The sequence below is a fragment of the Python bivittatus genome, unplaced genomic scaffold (genome assembly GCF_059951505.1).
Source record: "Python bivittatus isolate LINGU-HERP-01145 unplaced genomic scaffold, Pbiv_v1 ctg000200_np1212, whole genome shotgun sequence".
NCBI classification, from domain to species: domain Eukaryota; kingdom Metazoa; phylum Chordata; class Lepidosauria; order Squamata; family Pythonidae; genus Python; species Python bivittatus.
The window spans coordinates 9938761-9959236 of record NW_028277040.1 but is presented as its reverse complement, the minus strand read 5'-3'; the positions used below and the strand labels follow the sequence as shown (position 1 = coordinate 9959236).

The 20476-nt window shown below is 45.2% G+C and overlaps 1 protein-coding gene across 3 annotated transcripts in view; it reads right to left on the bottom strand.

Moving 5' to 3' along the window:
• The window catches only part of HECW2 (HECT, C2 and WW domain containing E3 ubiquitin protein ligase 2), a 176922-nt gene that overhangs the window by 115833 nt on the left and 40613 nt on the right, over positions 1 to 20476 (bottom strand). For all 3 annotated transcript variants that reach the window (XM_088135692.1, XM_088135691.1, XM_088135690.1), the window contains one exon: positions 19316 to 19650. In XM_088135692.1, coding sequence (XP_087991818.1) covers positions 19316 to 19607 — 292 coding nt within the window. In that variant the 5' untranslated portion in view covers positions 19608 to 19650. The remainder of the gene's footprint in view (positions 1 to 19315; positions 19651 to 20476) is intronic.

Genomic DNA, 20476 nt, shown 5'->3' with positions numbered 1-20476 from the left:
ATTTCAGAACACCCAGATGAGAGGTGATCAAGGCATAAGTGACCATGAGCAGGGCCTCCCGATGTAATAATGGGCACAATTGGCACCTAAGATGGATTTGTCCAAAGGCCCTCATGGCCACAGCTCTGAACTCAAATTGAGTTCAGGATAACCCCCAAACTGTGACTGGTTCTGTCTGGAGAACTGCTACCCCATCCAGAATAAATGCAAGATCTGGGAGTCCTAGAGCCCATAGTCATTTTGTCTTGCTAGAGTTAAGCCAAAGCCTGTTCTTCCCCATCCAGACCCTACAGCTTCCAGAAACCATGTCAGCCAGGGATAGAGATGTAAACTGACCATCATTAGCATATTCATGATACATAACACCATGCCAATGGACAACCTTACCCAGAGGATTCATGTAGATGTTTAACAGGAGTAGGGAGAAAGCAGAGCCCTGAAGAACCCCACAAAGCAGGAAGCTAAGGCTAGACCTCTCCCCGCTCCCCCCATCACCAACTGGAATCAGCCCTGAAGGAAAGAGGAGAATCATTACAACCCCATGCCCCCAACTCCTAACCCTTTAAGCTGATCCAGAAGGTTACTATGATTGATGGTATTGAAGGTTGCGGAGAGATCATGGGCCAGGATGGATGCACCACACTCATCCCAGTCCTGCCAAAAATTATCAACAAATCAATCAATACCAACTCAGTACTATATCCCAGTTTGAAACTGGACTGAAAAGGATCCAGATCATCCATTTCTTATAGGGTCCTCTGAAATGGCAACCTGACTCAACAACTCTCCCATCAAAAGGAAAGGTTGAAAACAGGCAAAAAGTTCCTTGAGGAGGAAGATCACCAGTTCTTTAAAAGCCAGCAGAATCCCCTGCCCCCTAAGAATGAATTTATCACAGCCTGGATTCAACCAGACAATGCTTCCCAGGAGGCCCTGACCAGCAGGAGGAACATGCTGTAATCCACAAGTGGCTGCATTTACATCCCCAGGGACTCTATCCACTTCTTCAGGACCAACCAGCTGAACCTCTTCTCACATAACTAAGTCAGACTGTGCCTCAGTCACCTGCATGAGATCTGCACAGCCGGAGTCCAGCTCAGAGCAGATTGGAGTAGTTTATATGCAATAGATGCCTCAAATAGTCCTTACACTGGCTGGTTTGGGGGCCTTTATGGATGAGAATGGAAGTGATTAGTCTCCCATTGACCTTCACTCCAACCCTGCATTTAAACCTACCAAAACCACACACACACAAAAAAATGGACAAAAAAATTCAGCTACACCCTGGTGGCTCTCCAGAGAGTTGGGAAGCTAGGTTGTATCTCCAAACCCTCAGAAGTTCAGTATAGCACAGAAATCTGAAACTATAGACAATCTGAAACATTATACAATGCAGCAGCATCAAACATCAATCTTGAAAATACTCCAACAGTAGTGCTTCATCAACACATGGAGGTTAGGATAACAATTGTGATTCCTTATACACCCGTGCCATCCTCTTCTGGATGACTGAGCACGTCAGGAATATTTCACGTCACTTTCACGTCAGGAATATTTCATAGTAGGAGTGTTTCCAAACATCATAGGCATAGGTGAGGTGGTACCGTTTGAGATGAACTCAGCACTCACTCTTTATATTAAACAGCTCTTAAATATTTAAGTGCAAGCTCTAATCCCTTTTGATCTGAATGGGTTAAATGTGTTTACTTCACCTAGAGTCCATCCCATACACTGAGCTGTATTACTTGCCCTTTTTTAAAAAACTTCAAGTACTCAAAAACTACATCATTGGTTTTCTCATTGTATTTTTCCTATAAGGCACTTTAATGCTAAATATTTTATACTTTAATAACATCTTATACATTAATGATTAAGATGGTCAGTTGCACATAGGTTCAAAATCCAAAGTTCACTTTCGTTTGTAATTCACATTAAAATCCAGACATCTAAGTAAGGAGATTCGTCTTTCACCATTGCTTCAAACAACACTAAGTATCATAAATATATTAAAATATAATGAGCAAAAATAAATGATATATTTAATTTAGACTCCAAAATGATTTGTTCTACCAATGGAAAAATCACACACACACATATATATATGTCACAATATTTGCAATTCAATTAGAATGTGTGCATTCAGATTAAACATTGAACTGCAACCTGCTTATTGCAATTTATTTCTGGAATAGTTCCTGTGTAAAAATCTCTGAAATTAACATTTTACAAATGTTACAAGGCTACACATTTTTATTAACACTTATTAAGCTTATGGTATTAACAAAGGTAAGGAGAAATAGTACAGCATTTTCTTAGCCAATGGGACAGGGATGGGTGGGAAAGTTTAATGTTATTATTGATCTAACAAGAGGAAATATGCAACATTCTGACAAATCAGTGGTTTGTATCTGTCTATGTTCCTGTGGAAGCCATCCTGTAAATGGCAATCACATCCCGCTAGCAGCCATTTTGCAAAACAGCATTAACATGTGGTCAAAATTCCTTACTGTCTGAGCCTCAGCCTGCACTAAAAGAATTACCTGAAGAGAACACACCTGAAGATACACAGGTACAGGCTGAGTAACTGAATCAGTACCTGAACTAGGCAAGGTGATAAGCCCAGCAACATATCACAAATTACAAAGGGAAGAGCAAAGGAAGTCAAGCCATCTACCTGAAAGAAATGTGATTCAGCCAATTAATTACTCAAGCTGACAGTCAGGGCTACACAAACGAAATGGCTTTTGTGACTGGTTTTCTGTTGTTAGATTACCTGGAACCTTGAACTGGAAACTGACTGTTCTTGGATCTTCCAGAACTTAGTATTTGTCTCTCTGGGTTCTTTTGCCCAAGGTAACTGTTTGTGCCTGATTTCTGTGCAGAAAGCTTTGAATCTGCAGCAGGCTTTGTGTTACTGTGGCAAAAGACTTGTGACTGCATTAAGTATCTTGAGATTGTTATCAGAAGCTGTCTGTGTGTAACTTAACCAGTAAGACAGAGCATTTATGTATCAACAGGCACATGTTGGGGATCCCCAAAGCTGTGGGGAGACACTTCCTAATTACTGGACCCTCCCAACCCTATGCTTACATTATTATTGCTTTCCTCTCTAAGAAAGCAAGCCCTGAAAGAAACAAGAAAATGCAGCATTTCTTTTATATTTTTGATTGCCCTGGGTAGTAGTATTGAGCCCAATGAATGAGGCATGAAAATGGGCAGCAACAAAGTGAGGATGGGGCTCAAAACCTAGACGTGGCCTTGTTTGAAAACTCTAATTTGAACCAAACCAGGACTCTATGTATGTGTGCGATCCCTTCTCTGCTCTAGATTCCACTCAAGAGAGTAAGCACCCCATTAATACAACACCTGAAATCTTTTACTATACAATCTATCTGTAAGTCTTTCCCACCACTAGGCAATCTCATAAAACCTTCATTATTCTAAATATTATAAAATTATCCAAAACATATCTCCAGTTTCATTTTACATTTTCGTTATCCATTAATCAGGCACCTCTTCACCCAAACTGCAATTGTAAGAGTCTTATGGGATTCACTTTAAAATGGAAAAAAACAGTATTTAACCATTTTTCTAGGAAGGCCCTAAATAGAATAATAATAAACTCAACTAGTAGTGGCAGCAGCCAAGCACTGTGGAATATTATGGACAATTATAGGAATTCAGAAGGAAATAGTTAAAGTTACAAAACAGATATAAACAGTAAACTCTACAAAGAAAACCCCAATGGGATTGCATGCCCTTTGTTTCAGAGGGAACAATGTCAAAGCACGGTCTCTTCCTATATTAAGTACTAGAGATTTCCTGTTTCAATATGTTATCCAATCGCAGACAAAAAGTACAATTAAATAAGCTGGTAAACTCCCTCTGGTCTAGAGAAGAATTTTGGCTGCAACTGCAGAGAATGTGTGTTCTGCTCTAACAGACGACTCATCAGTGAGCAAAACTCGCAAGATCTGAACAGTAGATAGGTACCTAGTTACAGAAAAAGGAGTTTCCATAAATATCCTCAAACATGGTTTACCATTTGACTAAATTTAGTTTTCCTCCTGCTAATGGCACTGCAATCTCTCTCTCTTTCTCTCTCTCTCTCTTTTAGGTGGAGGGAGGCATTTCCTTGTCTTAGTAAAATGCACTTTCCCCTAAAATTATCCTGGAAATATACTGACACAATACATAGTGGAAAGTAAGCAATTCTACAGCAGCTCTCATTGCAAAGGTAACATTTGTCAGATTCAGGGGAGAATAGACACATCTGAAACTACAGATATTAAGGAAGCTTGAAAAACAAAACTGCCAAACTCTCATGTTTAACCTTCCCCAACCATAAAAAAAATAGTTTACAACACAGAAAGGTACAAAATGAAATATGCTACTGTGGATGTATTTTTTTCATTAAACAAAGAAATACAGTGTGTATCTACTTCTCTAGAGTTTAATTGCCTCATCAAATTAAAAAAAGAAATCACCAGCATCACAAACGAAATTCTAATTCCAAAACACTTTATTTTCCTCCAAGATTGAAATGTTTACTTTTTAGGTTTGCTTTGCCATGCTGACTAGAGGTTCTGGGAATTACAGTCCCAACACATCTGGAAGCCACCGGGTTGCTGAATATTCTCCTATGGTAGTTGCCCTCTCCCCATGGAAAGAAAAAAGATAGCCAGAAAGAAGTACTGGGACACTCAGTAAAAATAAATATTTTCCCCCCTTAGCAAAAGGGTTATAGAAAACTCAGTTTCAAATTAACTTTGACATATGGCACAGGAGAAAAATGCTACAAATGTCACAGGATGCAGCCAAGCTCTACAGCAGGCAAATCTTTAACTCACTGTATAAAATGGGTGTAAATGGGGAGGCTGCAACAAGCAGGACCATGACTTGCATGCAATATCCTCCCCCCCCATTTCAGGGGTGAGGGGGAAAGATCCGGGGGGTTTCCCATTGTTGCATTATGCTATAATTTTTGTATTTCCCCCTTCAGAATGTTGGGAAGCTGCAGCCCTTTGATGATATAGTTAAAGGGGTCATGTGGCCACTAGAAAAGGCTTTGGAGGCCACCCGCTTTGGGGATAACTTAGCCCTCTGAATTCTGGATAACAAGCCACTTTCCTCAACCTCAGAAAGCTCCTCCCAAACCCTGAGCAATGTAGGTCCGACCCATTAACACTATGCAGTGCCACCCATTTCACATCAGTGGCCCATTCTCTGCTACTCTCAATTCACAGAAAATACCCACAAAAATGTACTGCTGTTTAGCCGACAAAATGTACAGACAACCCAAATACTAAAGTATCTTCTTTTTTTCTTACTTTTTACCTGCAGTGCCTAATAATTATGTGCCTATAGGGAAAATACATAATAAATGATTCCATCTCAGCCTTTCCCAAAACAGTATCAATAGCAAAAGCTGCTCAGCCAGTACATACAGTGCATTCGGAAGGTATTCAGACCCCCTTCACTTTTTTCAAGTTTGTTATGTTGCAGCCTGAGACTACAGTCGTTTAAATTCATTTTTTTTCCTCATTAATCTATACTCAGTACCCCATAATGACAAAGTGAAAACAGAATTTTAGAAATGTCTGTAAATTTATTAAAAAGAAAAAAACTGAAATATCGCATGTACTTAAGTTTTCCGACCCTTTACTGAGTACGTACTTTGTTGAAGCACCTTTGGCAGCAATTACAGCCTCAAGTCTTTTTCGGTATGATGCAACAAGCTTTGCACACCTGGATTGGGGGATTTTCTTGCCATTCTTCTTTGCAAATCCTCTCAAGCAAAATCAGGTTGGATGGGGACCATTGGTAGACAGCCATTTCCAGGTCTCTCCAGAGATGCTCAATAGGATTCAAGTCAGGGCTCTGACTGGGCCACTCTAGGACATTCACAGAGTTGTCCCTAATGTGAGATTTGCCCCGTTCGACAGAGAAACTCTCGTGACACGTGTGGTTCACAAAGAAGGTTTACTCATGCGTAACGTAGTAGTCACAAGCAAAGCCAGGACTGGCTTGGTACAATTGCATCACTTGTTATATTCCCCCCTTCCCGCGCTTTTTCCCGCCTCGTGATCGCGTTGCGGCTGTGGGCTATTAGGCCCCCCAATGTCCCCCCTGATCGTTCATGATGGCAGGGTCGGTCAGAGTCCATTGTCCTTGATTGCCAGTCCCCCTCCGGCTGGGTTGGCCCCTCCCTGCTACGTGCAGACCCGCGGGTTCTGTGCTGCGTTGCGATCTTGTTTCGCTGCCCTGCGGCCCCGTTCCTTGCTTGCTCGCGCCGTTATCAGTTCGTAATTAAAAGCTTCCGCTGCGGTTTTCCTGTTTAGCTGGCCGCAGGTGGCTCGTTAATTAGCGGCGCTTTCGGTTCCTCTTTTCCCCGCTAGCTACCGCCGGTGGATTCCGCGTGGTCTGGTTGCGAGCTTCCCTGCAGCCCCGTGCTTCCCTGAAACCTCGTGCTGACCGAACCTGACATGCCGCCCCCCTGACGACAACTCCCCCTCGGTCCTATTTCGGCTTCCCGGGGTATTTACTGTAAAAGTCCCGCACTAGGTCCGGCGCCCTTATGTGGGTTTTACTCACCCATTCGCTGTGGGACTTGGGGAAATGTTTCCATTGCACTAGGAGCTGGGTCTGCCCCTTGTGCCTCCGGGCGTCCAGTATCCGGTTGATTTCGAAATGCTGCTCCCCCCCGACCATGATGGGTGGTGGTACTCCCTCCGCCTTGTGCCAGGCGTTCCCCGGCTGGTGCAACTTTAGCAGGCTGCAATGGAACACCGGGTGGATCTTCCCGAGGCTTTTCGGGAGCGTCAGCCTGACGGTCACCGGATTGATGATCTCCGAAATGGGGAACGGCCCCACAAACCTCGGGCTGAGTTTTCGATGCCTGGTGCGTCTTTAGGTTTTTGGTTGACAGATACACCTGGTCCCCCACTTTCCACTTTTCCTCGGGGAGCCTCTTGCGGTCCGCGTGCTTCTTGTAGTCGGCTTTGGCTCTTTGCAATGCCGCGTGCGCCGCTCGCCGGGTCTCGTCGATTTGGGCGAACCAGGCGTCCAGGGAGTTGATCTGGGATTCCGGCTGAGGCAGCTCCGGCATGGGGACGAATTCTCTCCCGGTGGCTACTTTGAACGGAGAGAACCCGGTGCTCTTGTGGACGGCGTTGTTGTATGCCACCTCCGCGAATGGTAGTAGCTCCGCCCAATCGTCCTGTTGGTGCCCCACGTAGCAGCGCAGGTACTGTTCGAGCCCCCGTTCAGGCGTTCCGTGGCTCCGTCCGTCTGCGGGTGCGCCGCGGAGGATAGGGCTTGTTTCGTCCCCACCCGCTTCAGGAACTCCCGCCAGAACCGTGCGATGAAGTTGCCGCCCCGATCGCTGACGATACGTCGAGGTGCGCCGTGGAGTCGGTAGACATGTTGCACGAACAGTTTCGCCAGCCCCTCGGCCGTGGGGACTCGCCGGCACGCTACAAAGTGCGCTTGTTTGGAGAATAAGTCCGTGACCACCCAAATGGCGGTCTTCCCCTTACTCTCCGGGAGCTCCACTATGAAGTCCATGGCGACCTCTTGCCAAGGGCCGTCGGGTTCCGCTACCGGCTGGAGTAGGCCTCTAGGTTTGCCTTTGGCTCCTTTCGCCGTTGCGCACACCGGGCAACCCCCCGAGTACGCCTCCACGTCCTTCCGGAGCGTGGGCCACCAAAACTGCCGCCGGATTAAGTGGAGTGTCTTTACGAAGCCGTAATGCCCCGCGCTCCGGCTGTCGTGGGCTCTCTCCATGACCTCCCGTCGGCAACCCTCGGGCACGTACAGCTTTCCTTCGTGCCACCACAACCCCTCTTGGCCGGTTAGCGCCTCTCGGTTCTGCTTGAGCCAACCGTCCCGCTCCGCTGCCTCCGCGAACCCTTGCCTTACTTCAGACGCCGCGTCCCGTCGCTCCCCCTTGGTCTGGCTTCGGGTCACCGCCTTTGCAGCCAGCCTGCTGGCAGGGATGACGGAGTCCACGATCTCCTCCCGTAGGCTGGCGTGTTGGGGCATGCGAGACAGTCCATCCGCTAAGAAGTTGCGCTTCCCGGGGATGTGTTTCAGTGTGAACCTGAACCTCCCGAAGTATTGGGACCACCGTGCCTGTTTGGGGGATAGCTTACGCGGGGTCTTCAGGGCCTCGAGGTTCTTATGGTCCGTCCACACCTCGAACGGTTCAGTTGCCCCCTCCAGTAGATGCCTCCACGTGGCCAGCGCCCACTTGACCGCGTACGCCTCTTTCTCCCACACCATCCACCTCCTCTCCGTCTCGGTGAATTTGCGGGAGGCGTAGGCGCACGGGTGGATGGCCCCTCCGGGCTGGGTTGGAGCAGGACTGCTCCCGTTGCCACGTCTGATGCATCCACTTGGATTATAAACCGCCGGTCTGGGTCGGGATGGCGCAGGATCGGCTCCGCGGTGAACCGCTGTTTTAGTTCCTCAAACGCCCCCTGGCATTCTGCAGTCCACGCGAGTGCCATGCTGGGCTTGGGGGTTTCCCAGTGCCCTTGGTTTTTAGCAGGTCGGTTAGGGGAAGGGCGATTTGGGCGAAGTTCGGGATGAACTGACGATAGAAGTTCGCAAACCCTAGGAAGCTTTGGAGTTGCCTCCGGGTTCGCGGCGCTTCCCAGCCCAGGACATCCCTTACTTTCGCCGGGTCCATCTCAATTCCCCGGCTGGATATTCGGTAGCCGAGGTAGTCTAGTTGCTCTCGATGGAACTCGCATTTCGAGAGCTTTGCGTACAGCTGTGCCTTCAGCAGTCTCTGGAGCACCGTGCGCACCAGGCTCACGTGCTCCGCCAGGGTCTCGGTGTAGATGAGGATGTCGTCCAGGTAGACCAGGACGCCCCGGTAGAGTAGGTCGTGCAGCACCTCATTAATTAGCTGCATAAATACCCCGGGGCCCCTTTTAATCCGAACGGCATCACGGAAAACTGGTAGCTTCCGAGCGGGGTGTTGAACGCCGTCTTCCACTCATCTTTTGCGCGGATCCTAACTCTGAAGTAGGCTTCGCGCAAGTCCAGTTTTGTGAACACCCTCCCCTTCGACAGATGCGACATCAAGTCCTTCATCAGGGGGAGGGGGTATTTGTACTCCGTGCTGATTGCGTTCAGCCCCCGGTAGTCTACGCACATACGGAGCGAGCCGTCCTTCTTCTCCCGGAATAACACCGGGGCCGCTAATGGTGACTTCGCGGGTTGGATGAATCCCCGTGCTAGGTTCTTGTCTATGAACTCGCGCAGGGCTCCCATCTCCCTCCTCGACAGGGAGTACATTTTTGGCTTAGGCAGGGTCGCTCCCGGCTCTAGCTCGATGGCGCAATCACTGGGCCGGTGTGGTGGGAGCTGGTCAGACTCCTTCTCCCCGAACGCTGCCGCCAGGTCTCGATACTGCCTCGGGATTCCGCCGCCCGTCGGGGGTTCCCCGGGTCCGGCCCCTCGCTTTGCGGTTGCCTCGCCAGTCGCCGCTGCCTCCCCTCGCCTCGGGATCGTGGCAGGTCTCCGGGGTCCCGGCGCTGCTGCTGCTGCTGCTGCTGTTGCTGTTGCCGCCCGGGTCTCGGGCCCCATCTGCTCTCGCCCCGTCTCCCGGTGTCCCGGACCCTCCGCTTGTCCGCCGGTGGTTGCGGCTGCCTCCGTCTCCACGGCTCGGTCCCCTCTGCTCTCGCCCCTCGCCGGTCTGTCGACCCCGAACCGCACTGCCTCCGCCGTCCAGTCGACTCGTGGGTTCCGCCGCCGCAGCCACGCCAAGCCGAGTACCACCGCGTAGTCGGCCACCGGGACCACCACGAACCTCAGTTCTTCCCGGTGACTCCCGATCGTCATCTGGACCGGCTCGGTGTAATACTGAGCTGGCCCCCCCCCTGCCAGCGTGCCATCTAACTGGCTGAATGAAATGGGCTCCCGGAGGCGCCTCAGCTGTAGCCCGAGCCCCGAGACCACCGCTGGGTGCATCAAGCAGTGGGTGCAGCCCGAGTCCAGTAGCGCCCGTAGCTGCGCCTCCCCTCCGGATCTCACCCCCGGACGTGTATCCTCACCCGGAACGGTGGGCAGTCCTCGTCTCCTATTGGGTCCGCGCGCCTCGACTCCCCTGCTCGCACTGGGACGCCGTTCAGTGCGAGCGCGCCTCGTTTCCCGCCGGCTCCGAGTCCTCTCCGGAGGATGCTGTCTCCGGGGTCGACCACCCCCGCGTCCTTTCTCGGTCACCGCCGCCACTGCCCCCTTCCGCGGTCGGTCACCGGTCCTTTTCCCGTTCGCACGCGGGGTTTTGACTTCGGGCCGTGGTGGGGCGCCTTCCCGCTCCGTCGGGCACTGCGCCGCTCGGTGGCCTCTGCCTCCGCATCGGAAACACAGATTCGGGGCTCTGGTCGCCTCTCGCCTCCCGGTGGACTGCCGTCGACCGCTCCGTCTCTCCTCGGGGTCCTCTCCCTCGGCCGGTCCCTCGCCTGGTCCCGTCGTCTTGTGCTCTGTTGGATCTGCCGCCACGCCGATTCCGCCGTTCCGGCCAGCCAGATCCAATCCTTCACTGTGGCCGGGTCGTCCCGCCCCAGTGCCCGTTCCAGGATCTCTGGGTTGAGTCCCCTCTTAAAATACTTCACCTTCAGGGACTCCGGCCAGTCCGCGAGCTTCTCGGCCAACCTCCGGAACTCCAGGGCATATTCCGATACCGATTTGCCCCGCTGCCTGAATTGTAGGATGTCGTCCTCCGCCCGCTTGGCGCTCAATGTGTCCTCGAATCTGTCCCGGAGCGCCTGCATGAAGTCCGGGAAACTCCGTAGTTCCGCCGCGTTGGCATCGTACAGCCCGATCACCCAGCTGGCGGCTTGGCCATCTAGCAGCTCGGCCACGTAGGATACCCTGTCCTCGTCTCTAGCGAACAGGTGACCACCCCTCTGCATGAACCCCCTGACGTGCGTCAGAAAGTGCGGCAGCTGTTCGGGGTCCCCTGAGAACTTCCCAGTGATACCTCGAAGTCTCAGGGCGTCTGCCGCCCGTTGGTCCTCCGACCGGGGCGCCGTGGGTGGTGCCGGCGGGGGTGTCGGACCGCCCCCCCTGTCACTCGCCTCCTCGTTCACCGCCGGTGGCCCCACTCTCTGCAGTAGGGTCTGGAGCATCGCCTCCACGGCGTCTAGGCGTCGCTCGACTCTCTCCTCTAGTCGGGCGAATTTCTCGCTCCACTCACGGTCCCGGAACCCCGAACCCCGGGTCATCGTAACGCCCGAATCGTCTGGTCCTTGATTCACGCCCATCGACCACCGCTCGGATGGAGTGCGCCCGGCCCTGGCCGCTGCCCCGTCGCTCCCGGGCGGCTCCGACCGCCCTTCCGCGAGCCTGGATCCCTCGCGCTCCAGCTGACCCACGGATTCCTCGTCGCTGGTCATGCCTGTATTGAGAAAGAAAACGCTCCTCGGTGGTACCGGGTAGCGCTGACGGTGAGTCCTGGCTTTATGTGAGATTTGCCCCGTTCGACAGAGAAACTCTCGTGACACGTGTGGTTCACAAAGAAGGTTTACTCATGCGTAACGTAGTAGTCACAAGCAAAGCCAGGACTGGCTTGGTACAATTGCATCACTTGTTATATTCCCCCTTCCCGCGCTTTTTCCCGCCTCGTGATCGCGTTGCGGCTGTGGGCTATTAGGCCCCCCAATGTCCCCCTGATCGTTCATGATGGCAGGGTCGGTCAGAGTCCATTGTCCTTGATTGCCAGTCCCCCTCCGGCTGGGTTGGCCCCTCCCTGCTACGTGCAGACCCGCGGGTTCTGTGCTGCGTTGCGATCTTGTTTCGCTGCCCTGCGGCCCCGTTCCTTGCTTGCTCGCGCCGTTATCAGTTCGTAATTAAAAGCTTCCGCTGCGGTTTTCCTGTTTAGCTGGCCGCAGGTGGCTCGTTAATTAGCGGCGCTTTCGGTTCCTCTTTTCCCCGCTAGCTACCGCCGGTGGATTCCGCGTGGTCTGGTTGCGAGCTTCCCTGCAGCCCCGTGCTTCCCTGAAACCTCGTGCTGACCGAACCTGACACCTAAGCCATTCCTGTGTTGTCTTGGCTGCGTGCTTAGGATCGTTGTCATGTTGGAAGGTGAACCTTTGGCCCAGTCTGAGGTCCTGAGCGCTGTGGAACAGGTTTTCATTGAGGATATCTCTGTCCTTCGCTCCATTCAGCTTTCCCTCAACCCTGACCAGTCTCCCAGTCCCTGCTGCTGAAAAACACCCCATAGCATGATGCTGCCACCACCATGCTTCACTGTTGGGATGGTATTGGGCAGGTGATGAGAGGTGCCTGGTTTCCTCCAGACAGAATGGTTAGAATTGAGGCCAAACAGTTCAATCTTGGTTTCATCAGACCAGAGAATCTTGTTCCTCACAGTCTGAGAGTCCTTCGGGTGCTTTTTGGTAAACTTCAAGCAGGCTTTCATGTGTTTTGCACTGAGGAGAGGCTTCTGTCTAGCTATTCTGCCATAAAACCCAGATTGGTGGAGGGCTGCAGTGATGGTTGTCCTTCTGGAACTTTGTCCCATCTCCACACAGGATCTCTGGAGCTCAGTCAGAGTAACCATCAGGTTCTTGGTCCCCTCTCTTACTATGGCTCTTCTCCCCCGATTGCTCAGTTTGGCCAAGTGACCAGCTCTTGGAAGAGTCCTGGTTGTGCCAAACATCTTCCATTTGAGAATTATGGAGACCACTGTGCTCTTGGGAACCTTCAGTGCAGCAGAAATTTTTTTTTGTAGCCTTCCCCAGATCTGTGCCTTGCAATAATCCTGTCTCTGAGCTCTGCAGGCAGTTCCTTTAACCTCATGGCTTTTGCTCTGATACAGTATGCATTGTCAGCTGTGAGGCCTTCTATAGAGAGGTGTGTGCCTTTCCAAATCATGTCCAATCAATTTAATTTACCACAGATGGACTCCAGTCAAGGCGTAGAAACAACTCAGCAATGATCAAGAAGCACCTGAGCTAAATTTCAGGTGTTGTTGCAAAGTGTCTGAATACTTCTGCCAATGTGATATTTCAGTTTTTTCCTTTTTAATAAATTTACAGATATTTCTAAAATTCTGTTTTCACTTTGTCATTATGGGGTACTGAGTGTAGATTAATGAGAAAAAAAATGAATTTGAACGATTGTAGTATCGGGCTGCAACATAACAAAATTGAAAAAAGTGAAGGGGGTCTGAATACTTTCCGAATGCACTGTAAAACTATCATTCCCACAACATTTTGAAGCATTATGACATGTCCTGAAAGTCTAGCATTACACCCATGAAATGCCTTAGTTTCTGCTAGACTCTTTCTCCTTTTAATTTTTTTTTTTAATGGCAAATGAGAAGGTGGCATGTTGTGAAGGAAAAGCCAGCTTCACACATAACCTGTAGTTCCATAAATACCTCTGACCCCTACACAGACCATGGGGCACTCTTTGACAATAATGGGTGGCTGCACTCTTTTTTTTGTAAGTATGCCTGTCTGTCTAATGAAAGTTAAATGGCATACAAATGGTTGAATCAAACACACAAAATATATAATTTTTTAAAAACCCACAAGGGAACAAATGAAATTAAAACCCCACATTGGGAAATGCAAAACATAGAAAAAGATTAAAATATAATACTGCTAAGCAGTCTCATAAAATGGCCAGATGAGCCACATTCTTAAAGCCTTACAATTACTACTACTACTACTCCTCAAAATTCCTAAATTCATTAAATATGGTAGACAATATATGTCAAGGATTACTTCCCATTCCAAATGAGATACCAGAAGTTTGGATTATGCTATCAAGGGGCAATAGTCATCAGCTCCCTGCTCCCCCCACCTTTCTAATCCTCTATACTCCTTCAATCCAGCATGGAAGGAGGAACAGGGAGGCTGGGGAAAGAAGAAAAATTAATTTTGCCCCATCTCGGCGATTTCTCAGCAGAACTCAATTAAGGAAATGTTCCCACTGAAAGAAAAGAAACTAAATGCATCACTTCATAAAAAGTTATCTCACACCTGCCAATATCAAGATATATAAGATTAGAAATAACTTGGCTTAATCAGAAAGAGTTTCTGGAAGGGTATCAGATGTACCATGACAGCACTGGTATTGAACATCCAGTTGCTTTCTGGCCTTTTTGCAAGTTTCCAGTGTGCTATCATGTCTGCATTTTTTAAAAATAAGGCTGACTGCTGATAAGATGTGCTGCTGAACCTACAGTTCTTTCTCAATTTTATTCCACAACAATATAGCAAGACTGACTAATCCATAAATAAACCTGAGAAGAACATAAGAATATAGGAATAACCCCGACAGATCTGATCAAGGTCCATGTTAGTCCAGTGATTTGTTTCTCACAGATGCCTCTGATGTCCTCACAAGCAGGAGATAGAGAGATATCTGTTATTCTCCTACAACTAGTATTTGGAGGCATGCCACTCCCAACCTGGAAGTTACACTGAATCTCAAAACAAACAGCCCTCAATTGACCTGTCCTCCCTGAATTTACCCAATCCCTTTTTAAAGCCATCCAAACTTACTGGCCATCACAATGTTGAGAGAGAGCATTTTCTCCAAGCATGATTGTATACACTTTGATTATTTCTCCCTTTGTTGCCTTTTCTCATAAGAAAAATGTTCAAGTCTCCTGGTCATTTTAATTTTTTCCCTATGCACTTTTTTCATCTCTGTTCTATCCTTTTTCAGATGTGATGACCAGAACTGTACACTGTACCAGACATACACAGATTTGTATAAGGCAATTTTATTTTCAGTCTTTTTCTTAGTGATTCCCCAGCACAGATTTTTTTTCATAGTTGCCGCATGCTTGCTTCTTCTCTACTGAGCTGCTCAATAGAAGCCCACAACATTTTCTTTGCATAAGTGAAGTCAGGTTGTTTGCTTGCTTGCTCCAAATGCATCACTTTACACTTATTTAAACTGAACTGCATTTGCTTCTTGACTGAACATTTATTCTGCTGAACAGGATCTTTTTGGAACATTACTATCCTGAATATCACTTACAAATTATGCCAGTTCCCTGCTTACCCTAAAGGTGTATCTGTACTTCCATTTAAGCTGCTCTTGTCCTACGCTCATGGCAGCTTGACTCTAAGATGGCTTAAGAAAATCCTGTCCAGACTGAGACATTTTTACAAGAGTTTAAAGGTATTCAGTCTGGCCTACAGGTTACTATGTCCTTCCATTGAAGAATTGCTCAGCTATTATACCTCCCACCTTTCTGTTCCAGGACAGCAGTTGTTTTTCCTCCAGTGGGCAGGTCTTCCTGGACATATATACTTTTATACGCATGGGAGTGCATATAAAATACATGTATCTATACATACACAAAAAGTTGTTAAATTACAAACAAACATCTATATATGCAAAAAGGTGTTAAATGCAGATATACGAGGTTATCAAAATGCAGTACATCCAGGCACAACAATGTTGCCTCTAATGTTCCAGCAAGTACGCTCATGTTTTCATACTCCTTTACCAGAACTGCTGAAATAGCATCATGGTTAAGATCTTCGCTTAACATAGAGAAGGTTGCTGGATTGAAATCCAAAAGAAACATACATGCGTACATACATACATACATTTCTTTTCCTGAGTATTTTCCAGATTTTTGTTAAAAAATAAGCCTAGAGTTTTTACCATTTTATAAGTCACATGAGGTAGAAGCTTTCACTTCTAGCTTCAAAATGGTCTGAACAAACTTATGTCCAAACCTTATCTGTGTTAAAGATCTTAACCACTACGTTATATCACCAGTGTTGGTAAGGGAATGTATCACAAGAAATCATAATAATTTACAAACAATTTAGAAGGCACCAAAGCAAAAACAAATCTTTAAGGGATACCACTTCTTATTTCCCTCCATGGGAAACGTGTGCATAGCATTAAACTACAGTACCATGTGAAATCATTATCTTTTGATCTTTCTCCATCTCTAGTAACTCTTCATTGAAAGAAAATATTTAAATAACCAAGACATCAGCGATTTATTAATGTTCTTCCTATCATATGATACATTTCATTGCAGAGAAGGGGATATAGGTATTCTGAGCACAGATGACAGTATCACACCTTCCTCAAAAAGAACAGGGGCAACTGCCATGTGTCCAAGCTTGGCAAGACAGGAGATGGATCCTGATGAAACTTTAAGAGTTACTAGAATGAAAACTCTTGAAAATCTTTCATTGTTTAGTATCTTTTAAATAAGCTTTGAAATTTATCTGTTCCAATATATTAATTAAAATTCTGTTTTGGATTTTTACAGTTTTCTATTTTTATTGCTTTAGTTTATTTAAGTTGTATGCTATTTTCATTGTAAGTATTGATGCTTTATTTTTGTAATATTGTAATTTTACATAAATATTTTGCAATATAGTTAGATTGCTTTTATAAAGATTGTTCTTGTTTAAAGCAATAATTACAAACTTTTTGTGAATCCTCACCTTAAACAGCTGAATAGAAATATGTAAGTAAGTTAAATAACTTATGGGATACAAGCATGGCATAAAGTGAAATTTATGAAAGTTTGTACATGCAGAGCAGGTAAATCCAGATAATAGAAACAGTTTGCTCAGATCACAAACATTCCTATTTATCTAGGCTTTTCCCATATTACACTTTCCCCCTTTTGGCTACTTTAAATTGGTCTGTGCAAAGTAAATACTGATGGATTCATCAAAGTTTATCATAAAAACAAATAAACAAAAAACAGACTATTAGATTATCCTTTTCAACTATTTTAGTCCATTTATATTCTGCATTTCTAATCAAATTCAATATTTAATATTAATTACAAATACAGTAAAACTGTTAATATGAACAGCTTTCCATTCTATAAGCCAGCTTACGTTACTATGAACAATCAGTTACTTGGGATTTTAATTGGCATACCTAATGAAAAAAATTGGGACCAGGCTCAAATTATCCTATTTTGGACACATTATGCAAAGACCTAACTCTCTGGAGAAGGCTCTAGTACTGGGAGAAAATCTATCTATGTAGTTGCTAAAAGTTGACACCAACTAGATGGCACATAATCAATCAATCAATCAATAATTCCCATAGTGATTGGATGAACTGGTGAAAAATAAGTCCAGTTATATTAATAATGTAATACAGTAACAAAAACTTTTTAAAAAGTCAGAGTGAAACAAATTTATTGTACTTAACTGGCCACATTTAAGATACACATATTAATATTCATACAGTTAACTAGGAAATTAAATTCTTCACTTTCTTACAGAGAGAAGCAACTTTTTAAAAACAAATCCAGTCACTTCAAATAAATCTCTTTCATGAAATGATATCAATGCCTAGCCAGTCAGGAAGACAAGAAAAGGGGGGAAAACAGACTTTATGCTCATCTTTTACAAAGTCATACTTTATCGAAATGCTTCTCTGTCAAACAGTTCTCCAGTGTTTGAAGGGGAAAACTGTAACTGAAGTGCTGCATTACTCTGGCAGCAGACCAAAGATCCTTCTTATGCATAAGACTAACTGCATAAAATCTAAAGTGCATGTAATCTATGCCACTTGCAAAAAGAAAAGGACAGGAATGACTTAATTTGATGGCAGGTCAAATTCTTTAAAGAATTTCCATGTGTTGTGCAATGTGGTTTCTTATTGTACTTTTTCACCACCTAAATATAATTGTTGGCCATGATGACTATATATTATATCAAGTCCATTTCAAACAAGAAACATCTCAACTCACATGCGTTACCTATTATGTTAAGGTAGAAATAACCAAGACTGCAAACCACATTAGTTATATCAAAGGATCACTCTGCTGTGGGATTTATTTCCTAAGACCCAAGAATAGTACACCCAGTTTTAAGCAAGCTTGCAATAGGAAGGAAAATAGACAATCTCAAGGAAAAACGTCACATTGATGCAAAATTATACAATTAACTAGGGTAAAAATAGCTTATATAGAGAAGTTATCACCCTATCTCTTTGTCCTACTGTATCAACAAATAAGTAAATTAATTAATGAACAGACCTTTTGCAGAGAATTAGTGTTTGTTTAGCTAATGCCAGTTATTCCTAGGTTAATAGCAGAATTTCCACTGATTTTAGTGGATCTTCATCTGCATCTTTGAATTCAGAATTATACCTTCAATTATGTACATTTTAGTATGCAACCAGAAGCAAAAGTCTATGTATAACATAGAAATAAGTTACAAAACAAGGATATAAGCACATTGCCAGACTTTCATATGTAGTATACTAGTATGAACAAAGATGATCAAAAAAGCATTCCTGTGGTTTTGAAATTAATTCAGTGCTCCTTCCACAAATGGTATCAAATTAAAGATTATGCAAGAAAGTTAAAACAGGGCATCTTGTTTTATATAGTATGAAAAGAGAAAGGAGATCAAGACAAACCTCATTCATTGTTAATGAAAATTACTGAAGAGAACAGTTCAAGAAAATCTTACATTCCCTCATTGTAGATCAGCTGACTTTGTGCCCATTTACTGTTTTTACAGCTAAGATGCTGATTTTCACTTGATGAATATTCATAGGATCTGGGAGTTTCTGACAAGGGAGACTGCCGCATGTGTTCCCTGGTTGTCTCACATCTAGAATATTCTAATTGTCTCCTGACAGACATTCCCAATTCTGTTCTGCATCCTCAGATCTTAGTCCAGAAACTAAGTGCCATTTGGGTTGTTCAGGATCTTCCACACTATTCTCATGTCTCAGTGCCAGTTCCCTATTCAAGCCAGAGTCCAGTTCAAACTACTGGTACATATGTTTAAAACTCTTTGGTCATAAATTTCCCAGTATCATTCTGCCCTTATTTCTCCCTCCAATCCTACTCATTCTTAATATTCCTCTGAGCAGAGACTTGTTTGGGTCTCCAAGTTCCAGGCCTTCAAGGATGTAGCTCCCTTCTTCCTTTCATCTTTGGGCTAATAGGATGGCCTTTGGAAGGTGGTTAAAGACCTTTTTATTTGATTAGTGAGTTACTGTAGGGTCTGGTTATTTTATCCTGCCCTTATTTAACTGCCGGTTCCAAGTTAACACCTGTTTTAAATTATTATGAATGTATATACATTCAGTTCTGTCCCAGGATGTCTTTCATATGTATTGTTCCTTTGATTCCTTTAGCATTAATATTTGTTTCTTGGGTACTGAACTAATTTTATTGGATTGATTTTAATTACTGGATTTTTGTTTTGTTTTGCATCTTGCCTTGGTAAAGGAAACATAGTAATATTTCCTGTCTTTTACCTGAACTTTCTATTTATTAGGAAAATAAATATTAGCTACATGGGGAGGAGACAAATCTATTACTTACCAATATGGTATAGTCCAATCCAGTCTGTGGGATCCACTTCTTCTTTAATATCCCAGAAAATGATGAGGTTCTGAGATTGTCCTAGGGTATATTCATACATGCTTGCAGTCAAACTAGAGCGGCTCTCAGAGGTCACTAGATCAGTGTCACTGTTGGCACGCTGCAAGTTCATGTTCTCAGCAACAGTGCCCTGAGATGCAAGGCTTTGAAGGTTCTCTGGACTCAAAGTGTAACGCAATTGCGGATTACGCCGTCGCGCAAAATGGAGATGTTCTCGGGCAGAGCTGGTCATCCTGATCTTTCTTTATCTTAGAGAAACTGCTTCACTTACAAATCTGTAAAGAACAAAATACAAACATTAGGAACAAATTCTCACATCAGACCAAATTATGAAACTTGGTTAAGAATGCTAAAAAAAAAAAAAAAAATCCAAAGCCCTTAAAAATAGATTTTCATCCTAAAATACACAAAACCTTCTCTAAATAAATAAATACTGTTCACAATACAGACCTAGCCAATTTACAAAAACTCTCATTGGGAAGCCTTAGTTTCTTTAACTGGTCAGTTATCCTACAAAAATGATGAGACTCTATTGTTATGGACAGCAGCAAGTCCGCTGGTTCCTATAAGGTGAATTAAGGTCATCAACAGCCGGGACCGGCCGTGCTGTTAGATAAAACAAGGTCTCATGCTGCTCATTTATGATGACCTAAAAGGCATCTAATTGTTAGATATTTAATTTGTTATTACTTTATTTTTAATGCCAGAGAAGATCTTTTTTGTCTTCTGTAGTAACATAACTTGGTACAATTTTTCCAGGTTTCAAATTTGACTCACCCTTGCCCTCCCACTAGTACACTGGAATTCTGTGTTCAGCCTGGCAGGGTTATTTGCAATGGTGAATGCACAATGCTGGAGAAGTGTATGAAAAGATCCTTTTAAGGATTAAAATGAAGAGCTGTACCTCAAGATGAAAAAAGGACTTGGTGCACCTATAAAATGCATCTATAAAAATCTCCCTTTTATCCACCAGGATTTTTTTCCCACTTGATATTTAACACTTTTAATACATTGTTTTATTTAAGAAGCTGAAAATGGCATGCTCTATTTTTATTGATATAAAAAAGGGAGGAGCTACCACAGTGTAGAAGATTATATGTA